The sequence below is a fragment of the Mesitornis unicolor genome, unplaced genomic scaffold (genome assembly GCF_000695765.1).
Source record: "Mesitornis unicolor isolate BGI_N332 unplaced genomic scaffold, ASM69576v1 scaffold15168, whole genome shotgun sequence".
NCBI classification, from domain to species: Eukaryota; Metazoa; Chordata; class Aves; order Mesitornithiformes; family Mesitornithidae; genus Mesitornis; species Mesitornis unicolor.
The window spans coordinates 36,129-55,796 of record NW_010202690.1 but is presented as its reverse complement, the minus strand read 5'-3'; the positions used below and the strand labels follow the sequence as shown (position 1 = coordinate 55,796).

At 38.3% G+C, this 19,668-nt stretch overlaps 1 protein-coding gene across 1 annotated transcript in view; it reads right to left on the bottom strand.

Annotated features, from left to right (window-relative positions):
• The window catches only part of KIAA0232 (KIAA0232 ortholog), a 47,929-nt gene that overhangs the window by 7,683 nt on the left and 20,578 nt on the right, over nt 1-19,668 (bottom strand). Inside the window, 3 exon segments of the mRNA XM_010190486.1 lie at nt 5,662-8,963; nt 9,559-9,640; nt 11,000-11,066. Of these exon segments, the coding sequence (XP_010188788.1) occupies nt 5,662-8,963; nt 9,559-9,640; nt 11,000-11,066 (3,451 nt within the window).

Sequence of the window (19,668 nt, the reverse complement as noted above, 5' to 3'; positions counted from 1 at the left end):
TACAGTTACAGACAAAAGTCCACAGCAGGTTCATACGACAGATTAGTCAGATGCTGATTAGAAAAGTTAGATTGGTCAGAACTTTATTCTTCAAGCAAAATTTGTGCAAAGCAGAAAAGTGGTGTCTACACTTTAAGGACCATCTGCCTGAAGGTCTTAGGAAAAAAAGGACACTTCCAGTATTTTATGAAAAGTTCTATTAAATTTTCCAGCTATTCATGTAAATAGCTATTATTTTTCATCTACACTGGTATGCCTTACAAGACAAACTATTGGGACTTTAGATAGTAATTTGGAAACACCAGCATTGACTATTTCTACTCCTTCAGAATGCATCCTTACAAGGACCAAGGCAGCGAGAAGTGTCTTTCAGAATCTGAACAGAATAAGCACCAAAGCCCCATTATGATTTGAGTGTTATCTGAAGTGTTATATGACTGACAGAAAAAGTATGAAAGTCACATTAAGCTACAAGTTTCCTTGAACCTGGTCTGCAGACCCTATCAGAAAGAATTCAACACACACATTAATAACTTTAAAGTCAAAGCAGCAATGAACCCACTGACTCCCATCCAAAGGATCAGATCTTAATTGCAGTTCATCAGCTACCCAGGGAAGATGCACCTGGCTCAAGAAGCTACTCACAAATGAACAAATGGAGCAGAGTCTAGACTTTACATTCTTAAAACCTATTTGGCAGTCACCTAATTCTCACATTTAAATGAAAATGTATCTGTAAGGGACCCTATGAGATCATCTGGTCTCTACTCCTGTACAAAGCCAGAATCAGCTACAATACACTATTCCTACCCTATAAACCTCTTCAAGACAGGATTTCCACTGCTTCTCTAGAAATAATTAAGCCTTGCAGTAAGCTCATCTCCTGGTTAGAATTCTATTTCTTCAGTTTCCCTTGCTGTGGTTTAAGGTCATCACATCCACTTCCTTTGTGCTTACCAGAGCCTACAGGACAAGCACAGCTTTCTCCTTATCTCCTGTACCTATGAACATGGGTTCTGCAAAATTACTGGCTTTGTCTTCAAGTTTCCTTTCTTCTGAGGTAAAACCACCCCAGTTCCTTCACTCTGTTTTCAAAAGCAGTGATCTTTATGCTGCTGTCCTCAGGACATCTTTCTTGATAGAAGGTAATAGGAGCTGAGCCCAGTACTAAAGAAGGCTTTCCAGTTTCAGCTACAGAGCAATTACTTCTCCTCTTACAGAAGGGCTTTCCTATTTATGTATCACAGTGCTGCTGTTTTTTGCAGTGTGTCATTGCTGATTTATGCTCAGCTCATGATCTACTTGAGGATGCTTTTCTGTTTCACATCATTTCCCTGCCTGTCTCTCCTCCCACTGTGTTATGATGAAGATTATTATTTTCTTTAGAAGTCTGTATTTGTCCCTGCTGGATTGCATTTTACTTTTCAGATCATTTCTCCAATTTAACAACCTTTTGATTCTAATCCTATCTCCCACTGTAACTGCAGACTTTCCTAGTTCAGTATCAGGGATTTTCATAAACATGTACGCCCCAGACCACAAAAATTCATCATCCCCCTTGTCCTCTAGTAAGCCACTGACTGCTTTTTTGAGACTGCGACTTCGAGAGTGCTTTTTGCCAAACCAGTACTTAGAAACTTTATCAGTTTCTCATGCATCCGTGCTACTTACAGTTTAAAACATTTATTCAGGGAATTTTAGAGAGTCACTGGTAACAAAAATTCAAACAATTACAAAAAAGACACAAAACAATACCTTTTTGACATTATCTTTTCCTATCTTCCCAAGCTTGTTAGTTCTGTCTCTCAGAAATACCCTTTGGTCATTTTTCTGTTTCTGATTTACTTCTAGGACTTTCAGGTGTACCAAATCTTTATTTTTATTGGCTTACTTTAAACCTTGTTTTTTTCCTCATTATTTTTATACAGTTCTTGTGAACTTTATCTTTTTAAGGTCTCTCTCATACAAGATACTTTCATCCTTCAAAATCTCAGCAAATTACTATCTTATTAATTAGAAAGTTAGAGCTCCGAGTCTCTGCAGGTATTTTTATCATCTGCACATATCAATAACTACCTAAACCAATCCTTTCTAGCTAGCCCTAAAATTCTCTCTTTTACGAAATGTGGACAACTCTATGTACTCTCGCATGTTTTTCCCCCTTGATTCTCCTGATTTTAAGGCATAAAGCAGATCCCCCTGAATTTTGTCTCCCTCTCACCACTACCTAGGTTTATGACAGGTTGTCTCCTACGCATTTGATCTCAGAACCAATGTATTTAAGGCACCCCCTTCCCTTCCTCTCTTGCCAGCCCTTCCTAAAGGAGTTACACACTTACATGGCATTTCTCCAGCCCTGCAAAGCACCTCACCCAATCTATCAGGCCAATAAAGTCAGGAGACCGATAAACACTTCAAGTTTTTGTCAGTAAAATTTCCTCAACCCCAAATGCATTGTCCCAGGCACCCTCAGACCTCAAAAGTTTGGTACCGATCCCAACAAACCCCCTACGTCTCTTTATGTCAAGGGCTCAATAGTATAAGCATCCTTAGGGCACATCTACTAGATCAGAGTCCATAGAAAAATTGTCAGTAAGAGATTCAGCATTGTCAAACATAAAAATATTTACTTGGAAGAAAAAGGACTGTATTTCGGGGTAATTTTTGTGGCAGTTTTTTGCTGTTGTTGGGTGAGGGTAGGGTTTTTGTGGTTTGTTTGTTTTATTTTTCTTTAATCTTAAAGCTTGGTATATCATCATCATTCACTTCTGAAGAACTTCTACGGGAGCTGTCAGCAAATTCCAGCTGCAAAATACACTGCACTTGTTGCAGAATTGCTCTGCTGTAGAAGGTAAGAGGGAGGAAGCAGGAGCAGACTCTCCTACAGTCTTACAAGTAGGAGGTATTGAGAGACGTGTTTGCACGACACATATATAATTCAGGTTTATGTGATGCAAAACAATGTTTTACTATTACACTCTGGTCTACATTAGTATTCTCACAGCCGTTATTTATGCAAAAATATTGTGCCCCAGAACAAACCCAAACTTTATGTTAGATATCAGCGAGTTAAACAATAACTTTAATTTTTGTCATAAGTCAATAAAAGGAAGCACAGAAGTTTCATTTTTAAAAAAAAATCCTTTACAAATGTTGATCTATACTAATTAGGCAATTCCATAGCCTCTGCTCAAGTGAAAACACCTTTTCCCCATACATGTACACGTGGGGGGGTCCACAACAAAATGTTTCTCCTAAACCATTCTCATTCTAGATATTTTATATTGATTTTGTTTAATGCTCATAAAAATAAATCATATCAGTCTTAAGAAGAAAGAAGCCCGCACACAGAAGACACACTTCATGACATTTGCACCGTTCCAGCACACAATACAGCCATCGTCTTTACTGATTAACAGGTTACTTCCTAACCAGCATATCAGAATTGTTTTAATGCTTAAAAAACTTCTTCTACAGGTAGACTTAACTACAATGATAAATTTAGATAAATGTTCTTAAGATAAAAAGCCGACTATCTTCAGATGCACACCAATGGCTTTTAGAAGAGCCCAGAGTGTGCATGCATCCTCTTACGACGTGCTGCATACTGGAGGGCCGCTTAATCCTGTCCTGAGTTTAGGCTGCACTCAGGCTCCTCAAGCCCCCTAGAAAGAGCTTCACCACAAAGGAAATTGGAGTCTGGACTGCTGAGATGGTTGTTGGTCCCTTGTACTTCTCAGTGGCTCCTAATTTTGAAGCTATGAGAATGCCTACAAAATCATGCGACCGGAGCAAGGGAAGCAGTTAGTTTTCCTCTTGCACCAAGGAACTTAAAAGAAAATAAAATATCACAGCTTTCTGAGGACTATTCAGTACCAAAGTTTTTCTTCAAGCCTCAAAGGTTCCAAAACTATGGGATCACTGTAAATTTATCTTATAACAGCCATTTACTGCTTTTGTGAATGGGTAAGAGGTTGAAGAAAAGATGAGAATAAACATCCTCACGGAGGACTATGCATCCAGAAAGGAGATGTGGAAAGGGCTGGAAGGAACGTTAGACTCCTGCTGTCGCAAATAACTGTATTTTACCATCTGTTCATTCCCTATGTCCTACTGCATGATGAAGTTAAGATTCTGCTTACTCCTGGTAAGAGGTAATTCCAGAGCTTGTTCTGACTTACAGTCTGAATTTATTTTTTTTTTGGTGACTCTTTTTGCAAGACCTGGCACAAACACAGAAACATCCCAGACTCCAGAAAAGGTTTCTGGAGCTGCTTTATCTCCGTTAACTTAACAGAGCAGCAGGAACCAAGATGTCTAGGAAAGGGCCTGGAAAAAGTCACAAATTTGATTCTCTTGTGCAAGCAGCAGACATCAGCTTACTGACACTGGGAAAAGAAGCTGCAATAGCAATTAATTTAAAGGAAGATGAGAGGAGAAACCAATGAGGAAGAAGGAAAATAAGAAACTCTGATTTTGTTCAACAAAATGTTAACTTTAGTTTTAGTAAGTAAAAGGTTCGCTTTCCCATACATGAATTAGTAGAGTGTACAATCACACAACACAAGCTGGGTGCAACTCTACACCTGAAAATTAAAAAAATCCCTCCTGATGTAGATACTACAACTGCTGAGTAAGTGAAAGAGGAAGCTGAAGAGAGGGGAAAGAAAAAAATGTAAGATGCAACTTACAGCTACCCAGACAGTATCTCTGGGCTGGCCACACACAACTGAATTATTTTGCTGGTCAAATATTTCTCCTCAAGACCAGAGGGAGCTCACAGGAAAAAAAAAAAAGGGAAAAAAAAAAAGATATTTTTGGCTGGAAGGGAGTTTTGGTTTTGATCATTACTTAACATATGGCAACAATTACCTGAAAGAAAACTTGAGCATAAGCCATAGTTACAGTTAGATCTCCTTACAGTACTGTGGTAGTGAGGGATACTTTGCATCCATGTTTCATTTCTTTTTATGTTTATGCTGACAAGAAAACACTTTAATTTCCAGAAAATCTTTCCTGAAGTTTCCATCCAATAATTCAACTCCAAATTCTTCTACTTGGAAGTAACTATAATTCATATTGCAAAGACTGACTTCAGATCTTCCTCTTCAAAATTTTCAAAAACAGGTTTCAATCAAAATCAGTAATATCTCAATACTCAAACTCTATGCACATTTTAACGTATTATATGTAAATCAGGTAAGCTAAAAACCTAAGGTAAACAAATTTTAAAGTCACATGATTGTACACATGCATATAATTCTAAAGGTATGCAAGATAACACCGTAATGCCTGAAGATGGTTCATTTTTCACAGAATCACAGAATGACCGAGGTTCAAAGGGAGCTCCGGAGGTCACCATGTCCAACTCCCCCTGCTCACACAGGGCCACCTAGAGCAGGTTGCCCAGCACCATGTCCAGGTGGCTTTCGAGTATCTCCAAGGATGGAGACTCTGCAACCTTCCTGAGCAACCTGTGCCAGTGCCAGGTCATTCTTACAGTAAAAAACCTTTTCCTTATGTTCAGGTGGAACCTCCAGTTTTTCTACAAAACTGCATTTTCTAGAGAGCTAAATAATTACAACATTAAACTGAACTGTCACATGACAAATCGCTGGTTATCAGCTGCCAGCTGCAAATTCCTGAATTTTATATATCCACATACCTCTTCAAGCTCTCCTGAAGAAACAGGATTATCCTCGTACGTGGGGAAATGACACCCTGCTTTACAACTGCAGAACCTGCCAGTCTCCTCACGGGGCTCCACTATTCTGCAGTTTACTTTGGAGCTCTCCATCGCCCTCCCATCTAGAGATTCTTTCATACTGCATTCTACGCAGGGGTCTTGGTTTCCTACTGGCAACATCCCAGCCGACTCTTCTTGGGAATCCAAGGATGTTTGCGCACTCTTCTCCATTCCAGACTTTTTTAATCTGGGAAGGAATTTTCCAGATTCGAGCTCTGATTTTCCATAATAATGCCCTTCTTTTTCTGCATCTTCTTCCAGAGGTTTGAGATCTGCTTGTGGATCCTCAAACACATCTACTTGAGGAGGGACAGGAATACCTCCCTCATCTTTTTCTGACTCAAATTCTGACTCACTTCCACCACCTGGAGAAAGTTCAGATGCAGAAATCGGGCGAAAGTGAGTCCTCGGAGAAATCCGTATAGCCCTGTACTGCGTTCGATCAACACCACATATCCTGGGGTGTAAAGCCTCACTGTCTGAATCAGAGCACAGAATTGACTTAGGTTTAAAACTAGGGCTGAAAGATGCAATTCCTTCTGGCTCAAACGAACACTCTACGTGAAGAACTTGTGAAAATGGATTGTTCAGGTCAAAGGAAGAGAATGAGTATTCAAGCCCTGGTTCTTCAACTTGAAAGTTCCCACAAGCTCCCAGTAAGTCTTCATGGAAGATAAAAGAAAAACCCTTATTTAATCCATTATCTCCACTCTTTGATTGCTCGTTCTGTTCAAATGATACAAATGGCCTCCATAATTGCCTATGACCAGGGGCAAAGCTGTTACCTGGAGTCATAAAAACATCTGTACCAGCTATCGTCACTACATCAGAAGCTGCACATTGTAATAAGCTCCCTTTTGAGTGACTGGGTGGCACCACTGCCCATTCTCCATCACTGTTAAATGTTTTGAGCTCCCCATACACACCACCAAGTATAAATGAGTTTTCTTTATCCTGGTTAACATCCCAAGGTTTTGATGGTGTAGTATAGTCACCACCGTCTACTTTTGATAAATCATTTGAGACAAAGGCTCTCTTCTCTAAATTCTCCTTCTGACCTTCCCAAAGATGATACTCTGATCTCTGCACTGCTTTATTGGGCTCCTGGAGGGTTTCAACTTTTGCTTCTGTATCCAAACAGCAGCAATAGTTATTTACATCAGTTGAAAACAATTCATCTTCTATTCCTTCTATTTCTACCATCGCAGCAGAATTTCTGTCTGTCATATTTGTCCAAATATCTTTAATAACCCCTGAGCTGTAGCCATCTCCATGTGGACTGCTTTCACTACACCCTTGTGTAGGTTCATAGTCTTTACTTTCTGCTTTTTGTTCTAGCTGAATACCACAGACAGATTCTAGCTTAGATTTTTTTTTGAAAACCAAAGTGGGCATTTCTCCTAAAGTTCTAGCTTGTTGCTGGCAGGTTTCTTCTGGCAAAAAATCTATAATTTCTTCATCTACATAACTCGAAGACACTCTAGGAACTACATAATTCATATCTTCTGCATTAAATTGCGTGGATTCTTCATATGGAATATTTAAAGTCTCGTTGTCTGAACGCGTTTCTTCCGAGTGTGACCATGGACTACAGGTTCTTGTTGAAAGATTGGAACAGTGTTCATTTTCATCAAAGGCACTATTTTTGGTCCATATTAGCAATCTAGACTGTGTTTTCCCAAGAATATTAGCAGTGCTACTAGAATCTGCATTTTCATTTCCCAAGTTGAGTGTTTCAAATGAAAATGGTAAAACAGAGTTACTGCATTGCACTTCAAACACTGAAAAACAAGAGTTTATACCAGACCCTTCATTAATATCTGAAAAGAGCTCTTGATTGCCAGCAAGCATGTGTGAATTAAGCACTGTGCTGTCTAAGATGGGGGAGAATCTGATTGGAGAATCTCCTCCAAAACTTTCCCCATCTGCATCACCAGAACTAGAAGATGAACAGCACTCCCAGAATTGAGCTAAATTACTAAGGTCTTGCAAGAACCACCCTTCAGCACCAACAGAGCTGGTCGAATCTGTCCATATTGCACTTTCCCCTTGCAACTCCATTCCATCTAACACTATGCAACATTCTGCCTCAAAATCCGTTTTTTCTTTACTCTTTTGTCGAATCATATTTAAAATCCGACTTTCCCCTTGCATCGTATCTGAGGCACCAGGATCCAACATGGATTGATCAATATCCACTTCATAGAAGTGCGTTAGTTCTGACAGATGAACATCATCTAAATATTTGTCGTCCTCTGGTTGAGAACATATTGAGGTCCCAGCGAGGTCAATATCCTCATTTATAACTGCAGGCATTTCTACAAAGTGACCATCGATGAAAGTACCTGCTGCGAGGTATGTTTTATGAATATTATTGTTGCTAATACAAAGACCATGTACTGATTCAGACAACTCTTCTACAGCCTCTGATGTTACGTCACATATATCTTCTCTGTTGCGGTACGTAGTCTCCAGCTTGCTTTTTCTGCTAAGAGGAACAAAGTACTCTGTAATCGGCTCAGTATACCACAAGGGTTCTTCTTTATATTCCTTTTCATTTCTGCTGTCTAAATACAAATCTTTTCCATCGCTACCACCAGCTTCTTTTCTTCCAATTTCTTTTAATGGCCTTTTACCTCTTTTGCACAGCTGTTTGATGGACCCGCTGCTACTGCTGCTACTGCTTCCGCTGTGGACTTTTCTATCGGCCTTTTCACCAGATTTCACTGAAAGCCTGCTTTGCCCGTTACGCCCTTTTTTATTTCGAACCTCTCTTGTTTTGTGTCTTACTTTAATACATTTCATCGATGCCTTGTATTCACCTTGATTACCGCTAGAACTTGAGCCAGCCTCACTGGATCCAGATGACCAGGAGCGAGGACGCATCTTCCCCTCAGACTTATGCCGGACTTGCTTTTTGTACAGAACAGGCTTCTCTTCAACAGTGCTGTTACTAAACTTGTTTTCTTTCTCATTTTTACTTTTCTTCTGCTGGGTTCTTTCCTGTACAGTGCCAGATACTTTACTACTTCTGTCTTTAGTTACTTCACTTTCACTATTGCAGTCCTTTGGAGAAGATGTATCCGTGCTAGTTGGTGGAACAGTGGATGAAGATGAGGAGCTAGAGTAAGAGCATAATTTGGATTTATTCCATACAGTCATAATTTCCTGCAGGCAAACTGGCTTTTCAGAAAGAGGAGGAAATGCTTCATAATACCTGAAAGCAAAACAAAAGGTGACATTCAGGTCACAGAACTTCAGACAGACATTAACATTAGAAAGTATTACTAAAAACACATCAAAACACTACCAAACTAATTGCCACAAAAGCTAGCTTGTTCTACATACACACATGCCACTCATTTTACTGTTTATTTGAACAATAACAAAGGGGAGATGAAGAGAAGCTTTAAAAGTGCTTATACTCATATATGTTTTAAAATATACTGCCAAGTAAAACAACCCCACTTTTAGGGAGTACTAAACTTCACTGCAGACAGAAATTGTGGATGCTTAAAACAGTAAAGGTCTGACTCCAGATTTATCAGATAATGTAGCAATTCACTAGAGTCTTCTTAAACATGATGTTTGATTTAGAGTATCAATGAGGAAGTCCTGAATTTCGGTCAGTTCAGTCCTGGTTTTCAGGGTTTTTAAATTCTTTTTTATGAAATGAGAAATTATCTCTTAAGTTCTACATAGTTTGATTGTCTAGAAAAGGTTAACTTCACTGTTTTAAAGTATGTGAGCAAAAGGAGAAAAGAGAAAAGCATCTCAGATAATAAGAATAAGAATAATAAAAAATTGCATACATTTCTACTTGATCCTTTGCTGTGGGAGATAAATCAGTCTCAGGAGACAAAGAGCCTTCTAATTTTTTGTGAATCTTCTCCTCTGTTTTGGAAGAAAATTCCAAATGCTTAATGGAAAAATTCAAAAAGCCAGTGTATTTTATTACAGTATTTAACAAAAAGCATCAGGATGTATACCTGTAATAGCAGTAAATTTCCATAAAACACCGTAAATAATAGAACAGTTTGTGTAGTATGATTTCGATACATAAAGAAATTACAAATCATCACCCAAGAGCAAGTTTTCCACATTTGTGTTGTTAAGCCCTACAAATTTCACCAAAAGAGCCTGGCTAGCAGCTACATGCAATTCCATGGTTAGCAATGCCCCCACTAGGAGACTTTCTATCAAATTTGTAGCTCTTTCATATTCAAATCTTTACCTCCTTTCTACATTGCTAGATATAGTAAAGAGATTTTTAAAAATGAACTATTTAACTAAAGAAATGGTTGTGTCAAAAGAAAGTACCTGTGCAGTAGCTGCTGTGCTTTGGGTGGATGTAAATGCCTATTTCCTGTGTGAGAGATGGCTCTAAATATTTCTAATCTGCTGTACTAAAATCGGTAAAATACCAAAAAAATGCAGTCAGATACACACTAGTTTTACCTTTTTTTAAAAAATAAATGGTCAGCATCATTTTGGCTCAGCAAGAAAGTGTCACAGCATAGCACTATGTAATACTAAGAGCTGACAAATAATTACTGTTTAAAAAACAAACAGAGAAAGGGAATCAAAACAGCTAAAATCATGCTTTAAGCAGATAAATACTTATCCTTTATTTATTGCTATTTATACTATACCATAAACATATTCATTTTACTGTAAGCGTCAAAGGCTGTTGCTATGTGCCTGAACAAACATTTATGTGCGATCAACTTTCACTGGAGACACCACAATTTATCTTCTGCTCCAGGTCCCAAGCTTGAGAATAGAAGTTTCCCCATTATCATTCCCCTAAAGCCTAGAAATTTTAAGCCTCTGGCACGACTACTTGGATGCTTCTCACAGGAATAGGAATATATAACAATTTTGAGGCCAATCTATTCTTTGCACGTATCAGCATACTAAAGCAACAGAAACAAGCCTACTTTATTTTGACTTCTTTTGGGGATGCTGAATATGGAATATTTACTAAAAAAGCATGCACAGCTGGATATGAACAGTTATACGTTTTCTTGAGGAAAACTCCATTTGTGAATGGCTATTTCCTAGGTAAATAAAGCGTACCAATACAGAATTTCCCAACTATGTCAAGGAAATTATTCAAACGTATTTTAAAATTGCATGGCCTGTATTAAAAGTTACTGAATTAACAGCCTGCCTCCTCACCCCCACGACTCAGAATGTTACAGTTGATAAACACAATATATGGCCTCAAAAGTTTTAAGATTTATTCCTCACCTTGCTTACTCTGAAGGTCTTTCAGTCTGGAGCAAAGCTCCTCCACTAATGTTTCAATCCCAGAGCTCTGCACAACAACAAAACAGGGGTGCAGGGGGGAGGAGAAGGATAAAAAAGAAAAAAGAAAACAAAACTTACTAAAAAAGAATTCATTTTATAGAAAGACATCAATACAGTACCTTGGCAGACAGATATTTTTCTTTTTGCATGGTAACTACACATTAAAAAGCAATAAAAATTATTACTAGGTATAAATCCATTCCTATAAATACATTAATTAGAGGTCAAAATGAATCCACAGAACACATAGATACATTCACACAGAGGTTTCAAACCCCACATCACCAGCATTATTGCGTATCCAAGGTTTTGCAAACTACACGCTGTCACATTGACTGCATTATATGACTTTGGATTTAGCCAAGTCTCAGGATAAAAGTTCAAGAAGCAACTGATCACTAAGATGCATTTTAAAAAGCGAAGCCTGACCCTTCTGGTTGCACAATTTATAGCAGTGAGAAAGGGTAGAAGGATACAGAAAGTCAGGAGTGAAGGTGAAAAGGAGAACAGTATGAAGACACATACGTACAGGTGGTAGAGAGGCAGGAAAGGCTTCCACAGGATCTTCATGCAAAACTCATCCCATAAGTTTTGCCAGTTTACAACACCCAGGTTTTTTTTCTTTTAAGACATTGCGTGGTTTGCTCAGAAGAGCAGAGTAAAAAATAAACAGCTTATTCATCTTCCCTGTAAGCTTTTATTTCCCTTCTTTACTCCTCCACATGAACCTTCCATACACTGGAGCTTCCTTTTAAATCCCATTTCAGTGGTATTCTCACACGCTTCTGCTTTTATTACTATCTGCCTAGACTTGCAAGCAGTTCTAGATAAAGCAACAGCACCAGAACAGTAAAATAGTGAAAAGTAAACACACACATAAAATGATAAAACATACTACCAACTGCCCATAGGAAAAAACCCTGTGCTGCTCTAACAGAATAAAAGCTGAATTCCAGGCACCAAAATACTCAATATCAACCTACAGCCTGAAACAACCATTCCTTTTGGAAGGAGAACTGGGCGAGGTAGGTACTGTGTAGGTATTCACATTCTTGGTATTTAGATGCTCATGGATCATGTTTGAAGATTATACTTTGCACCTTCCATATCTGCAAACACAGGCTGCAATCGCAGCTACACACAGCAACCCAAAACAAGTGAGAAGGGTGCAAGAAGTCCCCTGCACGTTCCCATACAGCTGGGAATGGTGAGGAGGGGAACTGTGCACCTTCTTGTGTCCTGTGCACTGCTCCCTCAGGAACAACTCCAGCATCTTGTCTCCATCATACCCAGTGATTCGGAGACTTACACAAACCTCCTACAAACTATCTCTCCTTCTGAATTTGACATGATCTTGTGTGCACGTAGTCATGGAATATGCAATCTGTCCAAAGGTAATGCAGATCAAATATCAAGTTACAGAAATGCATTAAAACGGAGTTTGATTTGCTGTGTCACTGTGGTTGTATCAACTTTTCACTTTCCAAGATCTAAGAGTTTTTCCTCTCTTCTCATTACTGACTAGAAATTGCAGAGAAACATGAATATATGTTGCTAAAGCACAAGAAAATATTATGGAAAAGTGAATACTAATTTATACAGTGAGATTAGCTTGTTTAATTCTCTTTCAGAAACACACACTTGAATAATCATATACTGTAACAATGACTTATATGCTAACTTCTGAATTTTAATTATTTGCAGTCAAGTGAGAAAGCAATTTTCTACTCCTAACTGCATTGCTGCACTGAAGTGCTAAATATAAACGTTTATGCCACATACTTAACTGAGGATGACTTAGCAATATTAAACTCCAGAAGGCATTTTCTATATTAGTACATTTACCAACATAAATTAAATTGTTTAGAAAGAAGTAAGCAGCACAGTAATATGGACAAACCTATGTAGCTGTAAGAAATGTCACTTCATGCCTATACCGCTCCTGACTCCCCCTTCCTCCTCCCAAAAGGGCAACAGAGGAGGAGCTGCCCTTGTTTTCGCTTAGCTCCTCAAACTGTTTAATCCAATGGACACCTGTAACAAATACTCCAAATCTAAGGAATACAGATTCACTTCCTTAACTTAATTATAACAGCATGTCAAAAAAAATCCCCCAACCGGCAACAATATGCTCACCATTACACCGAAGAAGTGAAAACTTTTGGACTCAAATGCTTCATTTCCTCGCGTACCATGAAACTAATACGCCAGTCAGCTGACAGGCTGCACGCTGTCCGGCACGGCACGCTGATGGAGCCAGCGCTGGCTTGAAAATAAAAGGGTGGGGGGGAAGCCACTGTGCAGAACTCCAAAGCTCCAGAGACCACTTGCTCCATCTCTTACTGCAGTATACACACGCAAGCTGCACACTTAATGTAACTAATGCCCCAGCAATTATCTGATACATGACAGTGCTGTTCTCTAAATATGAGATTTAGTTACTCTATTTCTTCATTCTTTAAGCTAATGCACTGTAGTTGCAGCAACCTCACTGTCAGAAAGCAAGACAACATTCCAGGCATTGCCTTGGTTCAATAGGACACAGTTAACAACACTGGATGATCGGCCTGAAGAGCTTTATGCTCAAACTTAAAGACAGTCCCCAAATAGTACAAATACAGGGGTACCTTAAAAACGTTTTTCAACATAGAAGTCTTAGTGCCTAGTTATGACTGCTTCTGTAATTGCAACATGAAAGGCTTAAATCTCGTGATGATCTATAAAATTATTTAAACTACTGATCCAGATTTCTAATCATTTTCTCTCACGGGGCAGCACATCTTTTTTTTAGTTCATATTTTTCATTTTGCATAACAGAACTTCCTCCACACCACACACATTTTATTCTGACCTACTGTTTCCAACATATTTCTATTTCTTTCCCCTGCTTTAACTTACATCCACAGTTCCATCAAAAGTTGTTCTTTTTGGCTTTTCATCAGCTGGCTGAAGCAAGGGAAGGATTACATAAAGGAGAGGTGTTATGTTACTGGCATAGGAGTGACCGTGCTAACAGATAAAATAAGCTCCTGAACTCATCCAGCGTGAACAAGAGCAGCCAATCTGACTGCTGCAGCTATAGGACTCCAATAGCCAGCCTCTTGCTCACTGACCAGCATGACTATTCAGGGCCAAATTAATGCAGTTCTGCATAATGAGGAATGAGGGCAATTGAAAAAACCAACAAAAGTCACACTTGTTAAAATATATGTACATTAAATATATATACGTATGGGCAAATATGCATATATGTGTATATTTACGTAAAAATGTTTTCTCTGAAGGTTTTTGTGGTTCTTTGGTTTGTGGTTTTGTGGGGTTTTTTGTTTTGTTTTGGGTGTTTTGGTCGTTTTGGTTTGGTTTTTTACATACACACATGTATATATTTGTAATGTCAAATCTTAAACCAAAGACCTTTTTAACATGCTCTAATTTGGAAGCAGAGCAGTCAGAGATGACAAGTGGTAACTCATTAGCTTAAAGCAACCCGACTGCTTTTGTACATACCAGTCACACCCTGTAGAGCTGGAGAAAATGTTCCCGGAAGATACTAAATCTATAAATTTAGTTACTTCTGACATATTTTTATAAACTTAAAATAATCAGTTTAATTAATTGTGAACCATGAAAACAAGACAATATTTTACGTACACCAAATCCAAATCCACTGAAAACTGCTGCCTGTGTTAACAGTGGGCACTGGCTTCTATGTTCTGAGGGTTTTTAGTAGGAAGCTGTGAAACATCAGCTCCTCCCAGACTCTTAGCGAATCACCTTAATTCTTCCTGACATACATCTCTGCTAATAGGTTACTGCTTAATGTTGCAAACCAGCACCGCACAGTTAACGCCCAGGAGATTTAACAAGTTTTTCCTGAATTTGCTCACAAATGTTCATGCAGCACTATTATTTCACATAGTTATTCTATGGAACTGATGATAGCATTAGTCAGCAAAAATTTTCATTCTCACTGAGCTTTCACCCCTTCCCGTCACCCAGTAACGATGTCAGGTTATGGCTCTTGTACTTCCATCCAAAAAATGCCATGCAAATGAATACTTTGTTCTGCAGAGCTTCACACATGTAATAGCCAGAAATTCTGGATTAAAAAGGGAAAACAAAGTTGTGATGGCCAGTATTTAGAATGAGCTTTCCACATCTGACATACCAGAAATAGGTATACACAAACTGAAAAATTCCATCAGATTATTCAACTCAAATGGAAGCTTTGGGGTTTTTTTGTGGTTTTGGTTCAGTTTTGGTTTGGGGGGGGAGTTCTTTGGTTTTTTTGCTTCTAGCCTAACTTAAGAGTTTTCCTCCTGAAGCTCTGGACTGTGTATGGCGAAGATTTACTAAATATGACTTTTTGCTTCAGCCCTGTAAGGTACAAGAAAAGGTCCTTGCTCCTCTTCAAGATTTTGAGAAGACAAGATAATTCCACTTACTTTTACTTTAAAAATGAAAACAATCACTTGTTTGCTTTTAATTTTTTGAGAACTTTGTATCTTACGCTTTTAAAACAAATCCTCATCTCATTTCCCCAGCCATGCAGAATTATACAGGTTGGGAAGATCCTCTGGAGATCATCTAGTCCAAACCCCAGCTGAGGCAGGAGCAGCTAGAGCAGAATACAGATGCTCCTTTCACAGAACACAAGTTCAAACAACCTAGAAATTGAAGTCAATCAATATTCACAGTTTCAAATAATTCTTTTATCAGCTCCCAGGACTCTGCAGACAGGGATGGTCCTCAGACTGCAGTGTACCAGCTCTGTTTGCTTGGCGTGCAGCCTGTCACCAAGAGCGGGATTAGGTGGCTGGTCTATAGGAATCAGCTGTTAAGCCACGTGAACTGAATGAGGCACAAAATGTGATTCACTGCAACCACACATCTATTTCTAAATTTTGTAGGATGATGAGAGCTAGATAGAAGTCTAGGTTTTCATTTTCTAACACTCTGATGCAGTATAATTCATCTGGTTACAAGTACTCTCAGAAGAGGTACTCAAGAGAGAGAAATACCAAAAAAGGACTAAATTAAAAAGGAAAAAAAATCCCTAAACCCAAGATCATCACTAAATGAATAAGTCAATCAATCCTCCAAAACAGCAGCCTCCCTAGGGTGTTCAGTCCAGGTGGAGTACAAAGGAATAAAATAAGGTTCCAGTTTGCATTACAGGATTTTCCTCCAGTATAATAAGGTGCATGACACTAAGAAACATTCAATGTATGTATTTGTACACCATCTTTTTGACCCTTCAGTAGTAAAACCAGAATTAAATCCTCATCTTTGCACTTGAATATATAATGATTTATAACAAAGACATCAGATCAGTCAGAAAAAAGATATCTATTTATTAACTTCTCTATTTATTAACTTCTCATCAATCAATACTTGAACCAAATAATCTTCAATAGATGTGTAACCTTAGAATATTGATTTCCAAGCAGACAAACTGACTTAATATCACAAAATCCAATCTCAAGCAATACAAGAGCAATAGCTCTCCAACAAGGAGATAAAAGATACATTCCTGAAACTTAGTTCTGTCTTCTGTACTAAAACAGCACTAGGAAAGGTAAATCAGGCTCAGATTTCAGAGCTGTAATTCACTACTTCGCACTGCACATTCTGAGAGAAAGAGAGATGACAGCACATTATTTACTAATTCCCGATAAAAGAGGTCAACTACCAGGTCAAACTAACTTAAAATGAACATGCTATCCCCAAATGTAGGTTACTAGAGCAGTTAATCAGACTTCTGTTACTTAAAACTTAGTTCTTCTAACTCTCTCCAGTAGCAGACTACATTGAGATAAAAGTTATGCCCCCAAGAAAGGATAATTCCTCTCTGGAAACTATTCTTGATTATTATTCATTGCTGATAAACAAACATGCTGACTTCAAAGCCAGAAAAGACTTCTTATCCTTGTAAGCAGTGCTGCTGTGAGATTTCACTTAATCACAGTACTTCAGCTTGCGGATGCTGAAGTGTCTTATCTGTATTATCAATGAAATGGGATAAATTTTTAAAACTGTGTTCCTACCAATTACACAAAAGTTATTTTCTGCATCAAGTGAAATGTGGAAGGGACACTTGAAATTTCCTCAGTAGGTACTCTGCCATAATCATCCAAGTCTGCCTGCACATGATAAGAATTCATGACACGCCCCACCCTGGTTCTTGGGTGAAAATTATTTTTGTGTATTAAGGAAAAATTATAATCTGGTAACACTGTTCTGTGACAAAACACAAGTCATTATTCAGGAGAGCTCTGTAGCCCACACCTCTGGCATCTTCAAGGCCATGGTTGCATATCTGAAAGATTGTGCTGTCTTCTCCCTCCAAGATGTGCATGTGTGAACTTTCTGTCCCAGACTTAGCAGAGGAGCTGCTAGCGAGAGAACTGCCTTGACCCATTTTGTTCTTATTATCACCGGGAGCATATGCAAGGTGAACTAACTTTCAAACATACCGAACTCCTACTTTCAGCCTCCAAGACAAAATTATCTGTATAATAGGAGAAATACAAGAAAAAAAGAACGTAAGAATGCAAGAAAAACAAGAGAAGTATGTGCTTTTGCTGGCTTGATGTAAACTGAGAAAAAGATGCTCAAAAAAGGTTATGAATGAATTTCTGTGTAGACTAGGCTGCCACAAAGAACTTCTCCAGTTTTAGATATCCTTTTTCTGTATCAAGAAAACTTATAAAAAAATTGGAATAATTAAAACTTTTGTCAACTTCCATTGAAGTTACTATTACACTCGGGTTAGCGGCTTCACTAACCGGACAAATAAAATATGTGGTACTGAGATTATCTATTGAAATGACAATGTCATAAGGAAAAAGGAATTGATTTGTTGTAATTATTTTACTCTCTGATGGTTACCTTGGCAAGACAAATCCACTTCAACTTTCTAAATGGTATCTGAAGTTATAAAACACAGGCTAATATTGTTTGCCAAATTTAATATCACGTAGCTTACCTAGTATATGAATGGAGAAAGAAGGAAACTTTTGAAGCCAATGAATTTGATAATACAGAGCCAATACAAATTCTCTTAAACCAATACAAATTAAATTATTCTATTATTCACAGAAAAACAAAGACTGTTTGGAAATAATAAAACTCCACGGTGCCTTCTTGCAGAAGAAGCGGAGTGAGAGCAGTCCTAGCTCCATTTTGTTTTTCAAAACAGACATCTTGTCTAAAATTCTTCTTAGCTCCTGATTAAGTTTGAAATCCTTTCCTAAACAATGCTGTGTGTCCTAGAGAGACATGTAACAAATGCTCCATATAATAAAATACATGTTCCAATAATAAAAGCCCCAAATAGCAGCATGTCCACACCTGACTGCATTTCAAAGAAATTACTGTTACAAAATTTCACCGATCATGTTTCAGTGTCAACTCCAAGCAGTAACCACTTAGAACTGTGGGATGGAAGGTGCTGTTTGCCTTTGCCAAATATATCAGAGCAGTACTCCTTCAAAAGTCATTATTTTATTATTACTCAAACCGAGACTAATTCTTTAACACGATGTACACTGTTTCATCTGGTATTTAGTAGATTCTGAGAGCCTGGTTAGTTCAAAAATGGAGCCCATTGCCTGAACCCCATCAGGACATGCCTGGAGAGCTCAGATCAGACCCCAGCACAGTGTCTCAGCATGGGCTGTGAACAGCAGAGGTGAAGTGGCCGCCTATAGGCGGAGAAGGAAAGAGTCTGGGAGGTCTGGTTTCACTGCTGCAGAAAGATACGTATGAAGTGGTCTCTTTTGCTCATTCTTAAAAATGTCCTGATACAGTTCGGCAGAACAGAGATACATGGATGGCGTTAACTGAAACTCTAGCACCATCTCGGGGTGGAATTTCACGAGTAACATCACGAGTGTGCAGTGAATGAGCTGTGTCATACAGGAACTGCAATAACGCAGCTGAAAACCTGCTTCCTCTCATGAGCAGTGCAACCTTCAGCAAAAAAATAGTCAGCGAAAAGGTAGTTAAGCTTGGATTTATTACCAACAGACAGGCAACATAAGTAACTTCAAAATTATTAGTAGGAAATAAACCTACTGAAAAGTCTTACATGTATCAGTCTCAGCAAGTAACCTCTAATTCCAGTCTTGCTCAGACAGAATCCACCTTACAAAAACACAGCACAGGAGCATTTCTAAACTCTTGCTTTTTTAATTAAAAACTTTTGAGTTTCAAAGATGCTGTTTTCTGTCTTGTTACTGACAGCGTCATTATTCAAATCCAAAATAGTTTATGGACTTTCAGAATTAGGAAGCTTTAATCCCCCATCCATCTCAGAAACTATACATGAATACACTGACCTTTCTTAGCTTTACTTGTACCAGACAGGAATTAAAAAAACACCACTAAACAACAACAAAAACACTAACCAAAAAAAGTCACTGAATGCTGACAGAAACAGTTGTTCTTATTTAAAATTCGAGGCAGTAATTTCAGGACAAAATTAATTATTTTTCTCAAAGGACCTTTACATAATACTCCTCATAGTCCTCAATAGCTGGGGTTTTTTACCCAACATTTTATGAGAACAGATACCCTTCCTTTGCCCACAAACCAAGATTTCAAAA